This window comes from Ciona intestinalis, unplaced genomic scaffold (assembly GCF_000224145.3).
Source record: "Ciona intestinalis unplaced genomic scaffold, KH HT000221.1, whole genome shotgun sequence".
Lineage (NCBI taxonomy): Eukaryota > Metazoa > Chordata > Ascidiacea > Phlebobranchia > Cionidae > Ciona > Ciona intestinalis.
In genome coordinates this window covers 455-15,363 of record NW_004190542.1, presented here as the reverse complement: position 1 = coordinate 15,363, position 14,909 = coordinate 455, and the positions used below count along the sequence as shown (strand labels likewise).

Sequence of the window (14,909 nt, the reverse complement as noted above, 5' to 3'; positions counted from 1 at the left end):
CAGTTACGAGACACACACTGAATCGTATCCACCACAGTGAGCCTTGAACCTAGGAGCCTCCAGTTACTGGGCACACAATGAATCGTAGCCACCACAGTGAGCCTTGAACCTGGGTGCCTTCAGTTACGAGACACACACTGTATCGTAGCCACCACAGTGAGCCTTGAACCTGGGAGCCTCCAGTTACGAGACACACACTGAATCGTAGCCACCACAGTGAGCCTTGAACCTGGGTGCTTCAGTTACGAGACACACACTGAATCGTAGCCACCACAGTGAGCCTTGAACCTGGGAGCCTCCAGTTACGAGACACACACTGAATCGTAGCCACCACAGTGAGCCTTGAACCTGGAAGCCTCCAGTTACGAGACACACACAGAATCGTAGCCACCACAGTGAGCCTTGAACCTGGAAGCCTCCAGTTACGAGACACACACAGAATCGTAGCCACCACAGTGAGCCTTGAACCTGGCAGCCTCTAGTTACGAGACACACACTGACACGTAGTCACCACTGTGAGGTTTAATCATATAATATTTTTTTCTTACATTTCAGACAGTAAGTTAGACTTTGTATAAACTGCCAAATGCCGTTGTGTAAAGGAACATCCCTGCGTGAAGTTTAACCGCATGGGAGCGGAAGAGAGCAAATCGTTTCGGCCACAAGAGCCGCGTGTGCACCAAGGCATTACCCAAGACGCGTACAAAAACGCCCTGAAGTTAGAAGACGTTCGAAAGCCGGTAGACGATGCTAGAGAGCGAAAACGAACTAACGAAGAAGTGCGTCACCACGATAGAAGAAAGGAACGCCAGGAAAAACCGCACCATGGCGATAACGAGCGAAAGAAACAAAATTCTGATCGTCAGGAGTCTAGTTTAGAAAAGGAAAGAAAAGAACGCCGGAAAAACGATCATGACAAAACTTCAGAACGTGATAAACGACGTCACCGTGACAAAAGTAGGGATGACGTCACGAAACGACGATCACGTCATCGACGTACGTCATCAAGGGGAAGCACCAGTTCCGATCATAAGGAATTAAAAGAAAAAAACAAACAAGAAGGTAAGAATGAATGAATGTAACTTATTTGTTCTCGCGTGATAGGAAATCGGCAGTTGTTATAACACAGGTGTTCTGTTTCATTCAGCTCGTGCAAGCTTACAAGATACCATTTATCCAACTTTGTAAAAAATATGTTTGTTCGACAATTTAGACAACCATTAGTGACCACTGATTTGCACGCAGGTAAACGGGAAAGAAAACAACGAAGTGACAAATCTTCTAGCCGCAAGGTGGGGAAAGAGGGCAATCGTAAAGTGAGTTAATATGATTAACACCCCCCAAAATTTAAAAAAAAATTATCAATACATTTTAAAAAATATATTAATTTCCTAAATCATATTTTTTACAAATTTTCCAATTATTTATGTTATTAAAGTAAACTTAAACGTCAAGCAGCAATAAACTAGTTTTCTTAAAATATATCTGATACAGATCGGGATAAAAAATACATCAGTATGGGGAAAGATTGGGCACCTTTAGCATATAATATCCAAATGTTCTGATCTTGTTTCAAACAATTAATAACGGTATGCGGGAGTTGTGAGGATACGGCTTTAGAATATTTTAAATGTTCTTTGTTAACTACCAAATGGGACAAGAAAATGAAAAGAAAAGATGTCTTTTATTTATTTTGCAGAAGAAGAAAAAAGAAAAAGAAACAAATTCGCAGAGAAGCGAACCCAATTTCACAACCATTCAAAATTCTCGTGTCGGCGATTGGCTTAATTCTGCAAACAACTTCCCACCTCAGCCTCAATATGGGTGAGTTGTTATGCTCACTGTCGAGTTATAACATGGGTGTCTTCCTAAACATCAGACACACATGGTGTATTCATACACCTCATGCTCACTGTCGAGTTATAACACGGGTGTCTTCTTATACACCAGGCACACATGGTGTATTCATACACCTCATGCTCACTGTCGAGTTATAACATGGGTGTCTTCTTATACACCAGACACACATGGTGTATTTATTAACTTCGTTTCAACTGTCGAGTTACAAAATATTTATATTCAGATCCAACCCCGGAAACTTCTACGGATCCTTACCACGTGACATGACAGGGGTCATTCCGGGGTCACATGAATTGGTTGACGGACTCGGCTACCCTGTGGGAAGATTTCAACCCCAAGGTTATATGGGGTTAACAGCCGCGTTTATTTTAACTGTAATGCTTATTTTAAACTACGAAGCTTTTTATCAACGACCACGTTTTCTTAACAGTAACTATTATTCAGCCACGCATTTTTCAACGGTCTCGCTTTTTTTACTGTCACAATTATTTAAAATGCCAAGTTTTTTTAAATATTCACGTTTATTATTACGAATTATGGTTCACACACTTTTAATTCCAAACCCAGTGGTCACTAATTATTCAAAAATGTTAGCCATACAGAAAACCCAGTAAACCAAAATGTTAAATACGTGGTAAATCGTAAGCTGGCACGTGGTGTATGAAACTGAACAACCGTGTTATAACAACTGTCGTTGCCCCGCCATTCGAGGACAAATAAAATACATACGTCTCATAAATTAAATTTATTGGCGTTATCGATTTATTTACTTGTTTAATAATGTTCATTTAAATTTCAGTTCAATTCCTACATCGCCCCGACGGAGCACCTTTAGGTGTTTACCCCGGGTATTCCCCAATGTACGAGTAAGTGAAGCTATTTACATGTTTTATAAGTTTGTTTTTTTATAAAAAAAAATGTTTTTTTTTAGCTCTTACGCAGCACATGGTGTACCAGGATATTTCCCCCTACCTTACCCATACATGGTTGATCCACAGTATCTTGAAGATGTTGGATACGGCGGGAATCCACGACAGAAATTCAACAGTAGAAGGTGACCTATATTCTATTTATTAAAATATGTGTAAAAATGTTGTCATTAGTAAAATATGGGCATGTATTTTCACACACTGCAACAATAGCTTCAGCAAATCGACTGTGGGCATGGGAGTGACAACCATATATAAGTCACTCAAGTTCCCACCCACGATAATATAAATGGCCAAACTAATTCCAATTCTCCTTAAATTGTTATTGTTCCCCTTTTTGACCATGTTCTTTATGAAAATATGTCCTTTTACTCCTAACACTTTTCCAGACATCGAAGCAAATCCTACAACGCTCTTGAAGAAATGGAAGCTGATTGGACGAGAAGTGGTCACGAGACCAAACAACATAAAAAGAAGAGAAGTCGTGTACGTTTCATACAACTATTGTTTAATTTAATTGCGGAACTTCATGTGTTTTATAATCGTGAACTTAAGTTTTTTCTGGTAACCAGTTATTTACCAAATACTGTTTAACCTATACAACATAAAGTAGTAAATGGCGGATTATTGAACACCCCTTAAAAATATAGTGGTGTGGGGGAAGATGGGACACCTTCAGCACATAATATCCAAATATCCTGATCGTGTTTTAAACAAATAATAACGCTCTATTAGAGTTGTGAGGATACGGTTTTATATTTCTTTGAATGTTTTTTGTTTACTACAACGCGGGACGAGAAAATATTATGAAAAGGTGTCCCATTCTACTATATCCAAATATCCTGATAGTGTTTGAAACAATTACCAACAGTTTGATGACTGTCTTTTTTACTTATTATTATTTTTTTTTTATTTAATAATATCTTCATTACTGTTTGTTTATTTGGTAAAATTTAATTTATGTTTTTTTCAGTCAATGGACAAGTCCGCACCTAGCTTACTGACACCGTCTAGCGGACAGTATTTTAACGACATCGAACCAACTCGTAAATTGTTGGCACATGAGGATTACAAAGCAAACCAAGAAATTTATGTTGATGACGTTACAGTCGCTCATCCAATCACAGTTCCCCAAACTTTCGACGATGATGACGTAGAAGATATGACGTCATCATCGAGTTCCTCCGAGAGCGAGTCGTCGTGTAATGACATCATAATGGAAGAAGCGACGTCACCAATCGAATCCTCTGTGACGTCACAAGGGGTTTTATTGTTTCAACCAATTTCTGAGCGAGAGGTTTATATCGATCACGTGACACCGGAGAAGAAAACCGAAAACCCTGACTCGACAGAAATGGAACAGAATGACGTTGCAAAAACAGAAACAAATGCAGAAACGACATTACCTTCAGGTATTTTGTTATAGCAGGGGGGGAGAGACAGAAAATTTTAGAAAATAATATCCAAACATCCTGATCGTGTTTTAACAAATAACACGGTCTATGGGAGTCGTGAGAATACGGTTTTATAATTCTTTGATTCTTTGTTTACTACCAACTGGAATTAGACAATAAAATGAAAAGTGTCCCATCTTCCCCCACCGCGCCGCATATATAAATTCCAACGTGATTTTTTTCATTTTTCCAGCCGTAGTACGTAACATAATCTAGGTTTATTGCAAATGTTGTTCTGGCAGTAGGAAAATAGTTTGGCGCGGTGACCTACTGGTGCCTTTTACCCCGTAGTGACGGGATCGAGGCTCGACGCTGCTACCATTGTGGGCGTATGAGTCATTTGGAAGGACATTCGTATGGCAACCAAAAATTCGTCCTAAAAGTTCACAAACAATTGCCAAAAAGTCCTTTCAGACTTAATGAACACAAAACTTATTGTTTATATAAAGCCAACCGTACCCATCTTACCCCACCGTTCTATATATATAAAAACTGAACTCATTTCTTGTTTTAGACCGCAACAACAATGCTCCAATCATGACGTTATGCGAGAGCGAGTCAATCGTGGCGACTTCGTTTTTAACCAATCAGGGAAAAGTATTTTGCTTGACTCGAACCAAGCACGAAGCCCCGGTCCTGCAGGGGAAAACCCAGAAATCTATACCACGAAAAATCCCATCTAAAATCGAGGTACTTATTTGACGTAAGCAGCCATAACGATTTTTTACTAAAAAGTTATTCTATTTTTGCGCCGTTATAGTTTTTGAGGACCCCACATATGCATATATATACTATATAGAACAACTCTATTGTAACTACATAGTTACATACTTAAATTTTCACACGCGTCTATGTCTTATGAAATTACCAACACATTAGTGTAAAGTTGACTTCATATAAAATATTAATGTGTTTTTAAAACTACATTATAAATATTTAATGTATTTTAACGAAAATGTGCATAACTTCACATAAAACAGCGTCATTCACCCCTAAAGTTACATACGTTGTAACTCGTAAGCGGGCACAAGGTGTATGAAACAGAACACCCGTGTTATAACTACTGCTGTTTTCGGGCCACGCGGGGACAAACAAGTTACGTATACGAGGTGACTTGTAAGCAATCACGAGGCATTTCTTTATACATAACTTCATAACATAACTTTCTCATTCTAACTGTGTAGATCCCGAAACAAACTGACAATCAAGAAGAAGGGGTGTGGTATGGATTCACAGGTTCCCCACCAGCCGTGAGATCAGTTCACCCCACAACAGATCCAAAAATTGTCAAAGAAACACCCAAAGCCACCCCCACCGCTCATATCTCACCACACCCCCATAAAACGACCCAGGATATGACGTCACAATTGCCACGGAACTTAGACCAAGGGAGACACCATGCGGGTACAAATCAACCTTTTGAGCACGTCGACAAAAAACAATCAGAAAATTTAGCTAAATCAAGAACGCAACTCTTAAATAATAGCAGTCAAATAAGTTCTGAAACAAGAGAGCAACCACCCAACAATCCTGGGTTTTACTCTTTACCCACAAGAGGAGCTAAAGAGAGCACCGGAAAAGCTCCTAAACCAAGCCCACCCCAGCACCGCAAAGTTGAAATCACGACATCTGTGGACGACTTGAACGAAGGTCGATTATTCCCATCAATTTCTCGAAACGCTCCGAACCGCGTAAGTACGCGATTTAATGACGTAAAGACAAGGAATGACGTCAACCCTTCAGAACTAAACGATGTCATAATTCCAGCAAGAAATAACGTCATAGCTAGATCGCGAAATGACGTCAAAGAAACAGGTAGTGGCGTCACAGCTTCACAGGGAAATGACGTCATAGCGACAACGGGAAATGACGTTTCTGCAAGCAGTTTACGCGCGAGAGTGGAATCGCTTGTAAGTCAATATTGCGAGTCTTCCTCGTCGGAGGATGAAGAGCCGGATGAGAGGTACGGAAGCTCCGGACTCGGTTCCCGGCTCCTCCGGATCGATAGTCGCGACTCCATCAACATGAAGAGGAGAATGAAGCGGAGGACCTCATCTCAGGGAAGTTTTACTGGGTTCGATAGAAGAGCAACTATTGGATCTATATCGCAGTCAGACCTTCGGGATGCAGGGATTAGGAGCGGTCTTCCGTCTCCTGGGGTAAACCCGTTTCGAGGCCAAGATACTCCGGACATTCAGCCGTTTTTACAAAGAGCGAAAAGTGAAGAAGTTTTGAAGCAAAACCTCCGCAAATCTCAGGAAGTCTTTCAGTTTCCTGCTCCGGAAAAGAAGAAGGAGACGCTTCAGGAGAGAGCCGCTCGCATCCTTGGACTCAGCAGAGATGATTTGGATCAAGCGAGGAAGAACAAGTCCAAGGGTTCTCCGGGATCCTCCGGAAGACGCGCGGAAGAGAGCGTCGTCTCCAACGATACCAGTATCACTACCGTAACATCCCTAGATAAGACTTCATCAGAGGCGTGCGCTATTAGCGTCACCAACTCTATGTTAGAAGACAAGTTAAACCAGTACATGGTGCGCGATATACGTCACGATGACGTCATCGAACTTTCGAACAGCAGTGATGACGTCAGCACTTTGTCACGTGACAGCGAGTCCGGCGCGGCGTCCACAATAGCGGAGGTTGATTTTTCCGACTCTTCTTCTGGAATTAATGATCTTGAAAGGTTGGAGGTCCCTTCTCTGACTCCGACAGAGTACAAGATTCCGGATGACCTTTTTGCTGATGCGGATTCTCCGCCGACCCCACGGAAAGAAATGGGGCAGGCCGGGATAGTCGCAAGCTATGCAAATAGCATCTATGACCGTATGCCAGTCGGGCATGGGCGAAACTACAGCGACGAAACTACAGAAAGCGAAGAACTAGATTCGGGAGATTTCGGAAATGTTCGTGCAACTTCGGAACAAACTTTGAAAGATTTTGGAAATTCCGATCGTTCCCAAGGCCCTGGTCCGCGAATGGGGGAATCACCTGTACCGATTGCGTCACACAGCGCACCTCTGACGTCAGCAGAGCTTGACATCATAATGCAGTTATACAACAGCGCGACTGATAGTGCCTCTGACGTCAGTCGAAGTGACGTTAGTCGTAATGACGTCACACGAAGGGGCGAATTGAAGCGCCAAACTGCTACCGACCGGCGTGACGTCACGAATCAGAATAGCGACGTCACGAGACGAAAAATTAACGAAGAAAGACTTAACAGAGTGGCACGAGCGATCGGTTATGACGTGGAAAAAATGAACAATAAGTCGCGGAAAAGCGACGAAAACTTGGAGAAAATTGAAGATTTTGATATCAAGGTGTTTCCCCAAAGAAGAGAACAAGTGCCAGTGACGTCACCTGTAGAAAATAATGAAAGTAAGTTGAGAGTTATAGAAGTAGGGGTGAGCTAATACAGGATGTTTTTATGTTATGTTCTCAATCCATTTGGTAATAAACAAAGAATATTTATAGAAATATATACCCGCGACTCTAAAAAAACGTTGTTACTTAAAAAATACAAAATGTGAGTTTTTAGAAAATATGAGATCTTGCCACACAGTATCTATATTAGCAATGGTACAGGATAGGGTTACTGAAAGGAATATCTTTCTGTGGTTTTACAATATAGTACGACTGTCGTTTTCCCGCCACACATAGATAAAACAAGTTACACTCGCAGATCACGTGATAGAAGCAATGGAATCTCTTGGCCTTAATCCAGACGAAACATGGTTGGTATCTGTGTGACGTCACAGATCTCATCGTGACGTCATACGACGTTGTTCTTAGTGTGACGTTATATGAGGTCATTGTACTGCAGCCGAGATTGTTAAAAGCAGTGAATTTTTTTTCTTAAAAATCATGTTTTATATGTTCCTAAATCACTTGTTTTATATAAAAACTTGGTTGTTCAGAGATTTGTTTGTTTGTTCTTTTAAGCGGCGTTTACACTACAGCGTAGCTCGCCTCGATGTAAAAAAAACAATCAAAGAAATATCTACACCCAGCGTTGTTCAGCGCAGGTCAGCGTAGCTATTTCCTCGTTGGTTCTTTTAAGCGGCGTTTACACTACAGTGTAGCTCGCATCAGTGTAAAAAGAACAAACAAAAAAATATCTACACCCAGCGTTGTTTAGCGCAGGTCAGCGTAGATATTTCTTTGTTTGTTCTTTTAAGCGGCGTTTACACTACAGCGTAGCTCGCCTCGGTATAAAAAGAACAAACAAAGAAATATCTACACCCAGCGTTGTTCAGCGCAGGTCAGCGTAGATATTTCTTTGTTTGTTCTTTTAAGCGGCGTTTACACTACAGGGTAGCTCGCCTCGGTGTAAAAAGAAAAAAACAAAGAAATATCTACACCCCTGATCCTATTTTATTATTATACTCATTTATTTTTGCTTCCAAAAAATACGAAAACCATTGTGGTCACGACATTTTGTCTTTCCGTCCAAACTTCTATTAAGCAGAACACGCACGAAAATATAACAACTTATTTATTCGTTTGAATTTCGCTCGTAGTTTCGAATCCAACAGTCACTTTTTTAGATTCCGTTGGAAACGTATTCGACTTTTAACGTATTCTGTTACACACTTCTATATCTGTTCATCATAGAAAACAAAATTAAAGAAATTACCATTTACAATAAACAAAAAAAGATATCTGCATTTATTTTACTTACCAGCTTTCATTACAGTAACGTGTGATATTTTAAAAATTTGATGAAATTTATTTTAAAATAAAATTGTAAAATCAAGTTGTTTTTTTTAACTATCTTAAGTTTGTTTATTTTGCCGATTTAAATCTTTTAACAGTCATCAAAACCTCCCAAAAAGTTTTCTTTCCCGAGCTCTTTTGAAGATGGTAACCTATGCATAGTATCACTCATTTCGTGAATAACATTTCTTCAACCCTTTTTACGTAATGACAATTTCCAACACTTTGTGATTTTCTCGCAGTAAATAAAATAAACTCTCCATAAACGCCAAATTACTCAACAACTATGGACAAGTCACTCAAGTTTCCACCCACGGGAAAATAAATGACCAAACCAACCAAAAGTCATGTCTGCTTATCCACACACTGCAAAAGGGTCATCAACTCGACAGTGGGCATGGGAGTGGCAACCATGGATAAGTCACTCAAGTTCCCACCTACGAGGATATAAATAATTAATTTTTTTAAACAACTCTTTAACGTCACACTGCGATTAATTTTAGAATATTCTATAACCGATAGAGGTGGTAGTGCACTTCGCAATTCTTAACGCTAGATGGTGGTAGTCAAATCTATAACGTCACACTGCGGTTAATTTAAAAATATTTTCTAATTGCAAGACGACTGTAGAGCACTGCGCAAATCTTTGAGGTCATACTGCGGTTATTTTTAGAATATTTTTTAGCAGCTAGACGGCGGTAGGGAACTGCGCAAATTTTAATGTCACACTATGGTTAACTTTTGATCATTTTCTAACCGCTAGTTGGCGGTAAAATATTCTAAAAATAACCGCAGTATGACTTCAAATATTTGTGCACTGCACTACCCCCCTCTAGCGGTTATAAAAGTTTGTAAAATTTATTGCAGTGTAATGTTAAAAACTTGCGCAGCACACTGCCGCCATCTAGCGGTTATAAAATATTGTAATAATAATCGCAGTGTGATGTTAAAGATTGCGCAGTTCACTACCGACAACTAGCGATTGATAAATAATCTAACATTAACCGCCATGTGACGTTAAAGTGTTGCGCAGTGCACTACCGCCATCTCTTTCTCCAACTTCCCAACTATATATAAACATAATACTGTTGGGTAAGATGGGATACCGTTAGCACCTAAATCTCATATTTCGTGTTTGTGTTATAAACAACTATTAACCCTCTTTTTGAGTAGCTTGACAACGGTTTTATAATTCTGTAAATACTATTTTTATGCTACCTAATGAGAAAAGTCTCATCTTACCCGAACTGTCTCAATTTACCCCGTGCTTCAATTTAAGGACGTACAGGTATTTGCGAAATTTTATTTCTAAATTCCAACATTAATCGCCTTATTGTATCATAATCCCCAACATTGTATTGTATACACATTAAGTATAGGAGAATGGGGGAAGATGGGCCACATTTTTATACCATTTTCTCGTCCCATTTGGTGGTAAACAAAAAACAAAATTATAAAACCGTATTCTCACGACTCCTATAGACCGTCGTTACTTGTTTAAAACACAATCAGGATATTTTGATATCATGTGTGAACGATGTCCTTTCTTTCCCCACCCCACTATATAATATTGATTTAAAGTCGTTTTTTTTTTATAATAAACACTAGATTGATTTTTTGGCCGAGTTCTTATAGAATATACATCAAGGCAGTCTCAATTCTGATACCTTAAACTCAGTAGTTTTTATTAATGCAAATGTTTTTATTAATGCCAATTTCAACATAGTCAGTAGCTTTCAACTTAATCAAAGGATACATGGGTTCAATGCTCAATGCCGCTACCAAAATGGGTATATGTGTTGCCTAACGCAAGAAATGGTTTATATAGTGGGGTGGGGGGGAGATGGGTCAACTTTAGCACGAAATATATAAATATTCTGATCGTATTTTAAGCAATTAACAACGGTCTATGAAAGTCGCGAGGACAAAGTTTTATAATTTCTTGAATGTTTTTTGTTTGCTACCAAAATGTACGAGAAAATGGAATGAAAAGGTGTCCCATCTTCCCCCATCCTACTATAACTATACTTTCACTTCCCCACCACGAGAAGATATAGTTGTGTCATTCATTCATTCTGCAGAGACGCCTATGCAACTTTACTATCACGTAACGCGGTCGAAACTTTATTCCATTGTCTTTTACGCTTACACTGCGTAACCGTTAACTTCCTTTAACGTTGCGTCATCTTCTTAAAATGGTTCCGCAAAGCCCAGACTTACTTAAGTTAAAGTTTATGCAGCTACACTTATAACTATCGTAATATTGCTTAGGTTCTGAAATAATGATATTTAAAAGTGTAGAAAAGCACGCGTTTGATTCCTTATTGCAGTTAGTTAAAAAACAGCAAATAGTCTGCTTAGATTTCTGCTTGAACCAAAGCGTTTTTCACACTGATTAGTTTTAATTCATTGCCAGCATAGTTCGAAGTATTATTCATTTAGACATATAGCTGCTATAGAAAATAACGTAGTCTTAGATTTTCGCTGGAATCGAAGCGTTCTAGTTTTTACAACTGATTAGTTTTATATATTCTAAGTATATAATAATGCAATTCACTTAACGGAAAATATTTAACACCCACAAAGTTACATATACGTAACTCGTAAGCGAAAACGAGGTATATGAAACAAGAAACCGTGTTATAACGACTATCGTTGCCTCCATGCGAGCTTATAAAGTATGATTCATTCGTTAATTTATTTATTTCGAAATTTTACATTTTTTACATTTTCTTGTCTACATGTTCGGGAGATGTGTACTTTACGTAAATTTTGGGCAGAAAGCAAAACTGAAGAATTTACTTTGACATTACGTCATATAGTAATGTTGGGAAAGACGGGACACCTTTAGCTCATAATCCAAATATCTTAATCGTATTTTAAACAATTAACAACGGTCTATGGGATTTGTGAGGATACTGTTTTATGTTTCTTTGAATTTTCTTTGCTTATACAACCAAATATGAGAAGAAAATAAAAATGGGTGTCCTATTTTTTCCCATTCTACTATACTTCTATATGTAGGCTTAATAAACAAATTCTACATTATATAGTTGGCATTAATATGTTAAGTAAATGTGGTCGAGTCGAGATTTAGGACTTATAATAGGTGGTATACACACAACATAATATAGCAGTACATAACTTTAAAAAGGTGGGATTTTAGTAGAAATATTATAAGGCACAAACTTATATACTTATAACTCATAAGCGGGCACGAGGTGTATGAAACAGAACACCCATGTTATAACGACTGCCGTTGCCCGCCATGCGAGGATAAATAAGTTAAAAACGTGGTAACTTGTAAGCGGTCACGAGGTGTATGAAACAGAACACCCGTGTTGTAACGACTGCCGTTGCCCCGCCATGCGAGGATAAATAAGTTACATACGTGGTAACTTGTAAGCGAGCACGAGGTGTATGAAACAGAACACACGTGTTATAACGACTGCCGTTGCCCGCCATGCGAGGATAAATAAGTTACATACGTGGTAACTTGTAAGCGAGCACGAGGTGTATGAAACAGAACATCCGTGTTATAACGACTGTCGTTGCCCCGCCATGCCAGGATAAATAAGTTACATACGTGGTAACTTGTAAGCTGGCACGAGGTGTATGAAACAGAACACCCGTGTTATAACGACTGTCATTTGTCCGCTATGCGAGGATAAATAAGTTACATACGTGGTAACTTGTAAGCGGCCACGAGGTATATGAAACAAAACAACCGTGTTATAATGCCTTGGCACTACCAAACATAAGCTATACATGTCTTTCATGATAGAATGGTAGAATTTTGAGTTAACATACAAAATTATGTTTTCCGTTTTGATTCTGTTAAATTTAATCGTCGCAACATCAACCACTGATAGTTGGCATCAACTTGATGGCATCGAATATTACATTGAGTATACAGCAGTGGATGGAGTTGATAAAGCTAACGAAAGTTGTCAATCAATGGACGCCATTCTAGCTGTTGTTAATTCTCGACGAATTCAAGATTTTCTCGTGAAAAATATTGATACGACTAAGTTAACAGGTAGCCAAATATTAATGACATTATTACGGACCATTGTGTGTGGGTTTTAGATTTATTGTGTTTTATGTTTTTTAGGTAAACCATATTCCTTCTTCATTGGTTTGAGTCGTACCAGTCCAACTACATTGCAATGGTCGGATGGAACAACAACTGATACATCAGTCTTCACTTATTGAGATAACAACGATGACATTTATGATTCCACCAAACTTTGTGTTACTATGGGATGGGATGGAGCTTTTGACGAATCATTTAAGTGGAAGATCGTACGTTGCGGCGATACCCATCGTTTTATTTGTCAAAGTAGGTAGCATATAATAAAACGCTCGCTTTCATTTGTACTGTTAACAGTGCTATCATACCATAAATAAAACACAGTTTATACCGTGGGGTAAGATTTTAGAGGGTGAGGTTACTGTTATATAATTTTGTAAGTATTTTTTCCCAAACGAGACGAATAATAAGAATAAAAACATGTCCCATCTTCCCCATTCTAATAATGTAATGCTTTTACAAGAAAAAATACGGAAAGTCACGGTAGAACAGCAGTTGTTATAACAGACTAAAAATAAGTAGAACTTAATCGATGAAAGACGTGACCGTTACAACCAACAAAAACATTGCGATGTCGATTTAATTAAAAAATAAACCGTTTCCCTTTTATACAGAAAATGCTAAAACAACTACAGAAGCAACAACTGAAGTACAAACGACAACAAACAGTGAAAGGGGTAATTTATTTTTGGTGCACCATGATGTATGAATACACCTTGTGTGTCTGGTGTATAAGAAGACACCCATGTTATAACTCGACAGTGAGCATGAGGTGTATGAACACACCATGTGTGTCTGGTGTGTAAGAAGACACCCATGTTATAACTCGACAGTGAGCATGAGGTGTATGAGTACACCATGTATGTCTGGTGTATAAGAAACCAGCACCCAAGCTGCTGTGTATGTTGTTTATAAGTTATGTAATATATTGTATGAATACACCTTGTGTAATATACTCAAGGATTAAAAATCGGTGGTAAATATATATTTTACGTTGTGTTTGTGTTAAATAACTGCCTCTGTTTTGTGTAGGGTATACCGAGACTACTTCTGGTATAGAACATAAGGAAACAAGTGGTTCGAGTGCGGGTCTTTATGCAGCTACAAGTGTTGGGGCAGTCATTGTCATCGTATTATGTGGAGTAATCTGCATAAAGTATTACAGGTTAGAATATGTAGGCCAAATGTCCCACGCCCACAGTCGAGTTGCTGAAGCTATTGTAGTGAATAAGTAGACATGACTTTTGGTTGGTTTGGTAATTTATATCCTCGTGGGTGGGAACTTGAGTGACTTATCCATGGTTGCCACTCCCATGCCCACAGTCGAGTTGCTGAAGCTATTGCAGTGTGTGGATGAGCAGACATGACTTTTGGTTGGTTTGGTCATTTATATCCTCATGGGCGGGAATTTGAGTGACTTATCCATGGTTGCTACTGTCATGCCCACAGTCGTGTTGCTGAAGCTATTGCAGTGTGTGGATAAGCAGACATGACTTTTAGTTGGTTTGGTCATTTATATCCTCGTGGGTTGGAACTTGAGTGACTTATCCATGGTTGGCACTCCCATGCCCACAGTCGAGTTGCTGAAGCTATTGCAGTGTGTGGATGAGCAGACACGACTTTTGGTTGGTTTGGTCATTTATATCCTCATGGGCGGGAATTTGAGTGACTTATCCATGGTTGCTACTGTCATGCCCACAGTCGTGTTGCTGAAGCTATTACAGTGTGTGGATAAGCAGACATAAGTTTTGGTTGGTTTGGTCATTTATATCTTTGTGGGTGGGAACTTGAGTGACTTATCTATGGTTGCCACTTCCATGCCCACAGTCGAGTTGCTGAAGCTATTGCAGTGTGTGG

At 39.2% G+C, this 14,909-nt stretch overlaps 1 protein-coding gene and 1 long non-coding RNA gene across 4 annotated transcripts; both read left to right on the top strand.

Moving 5' to 3' along the window:
• Window positions 1–556: 556 nt before the first annotated feature.
• Window positions 557–8,165, top strand: LOC100185092. Of its 3 annotated transcripts, none has more exons than XM_026839383.1 (11): window positions 557–1,062; window positions 1,246–1,316; window positions 1,700–1,824; window positions 2,084–2,199; window positions 2,660–2,726; window positions 2,792–2,914; window positions 3,179–3,275; window positions 3,763–4,201; window positions 4,758–4,933; window positions 5,428–7,632; window positions 7,926–8,165. In XM_026839383.1, the coding sequence occupies exons 1-11, from the start codon at window positions 630–632 to the stop codon at window positions 7,932–7,934; spliced, it is 3,861 nt and encodes a 1,286-aa protein (XP_026695184.1). In that variant the 5' UTR covers window positions 557–629; the 3' UTR covers window positions 7,935–8,165. The 3 variants fall into 3 exon arrangements, with proteins under 3 accessions (XP_026695184.1, XP_018672018.1, XP_009857672.2); XM_018816473.2 differs by having other exon boundaries at window positions 2,084–2,193; window positions 2,657–2,726; window positions 5,428–7,621; window positions 7,926–8,164; XM_009859370.3 differs by having other exon boundaries at window positions 5,428–7,621; window positions 7,926–8,164.
• A 4,556-nt stretch (window positions 8,166–12,721) lies between these two features.
• Window positions 12,722–14,217, top strand: LOC113475325. The gene is made up of 4 exons (XR_003397069.1): window positions 12,722–12,998; window positions 13,074–13,301; window positions 13,667–13,729; window positions 14,085–14,217. It is a non-coding gene; the product is annotated as an uncharacterized LOC113475325 (long non-coding RNA).
• The last annotated feature ends 692 nt before the right edge of the window (window positions 14,218–14,909 follow it).

What these genes read in the sequence shown, in the direction of transcription:
- LOC100185092 (XM_009859370.3), top strand. Translation starts at nt 630, where the DNA reads ATGGGAGCGGAAGAGAGCAAATCGTTTCGGCCACAAGAGCCGCGTGTG. An exon ending in AGAAAAAAACAAACAAGAAG is followed by an intron (nt 1,063 to 1,245) that starts GTAAGAATGAAT and finishes ATTTGCACGCAG; the next exon opens with GTAAACGGGAAAGAAAACAA. An exon ending in GGAAAGAGGGCAATCGTAAA is followed by an intron (nt 1,317 to 1,699) that starts GTGAGTTAATAT and finishes TTTATTTTGCAG; the next exon opens with AAGAAGAAAAAAGAAAAAGA.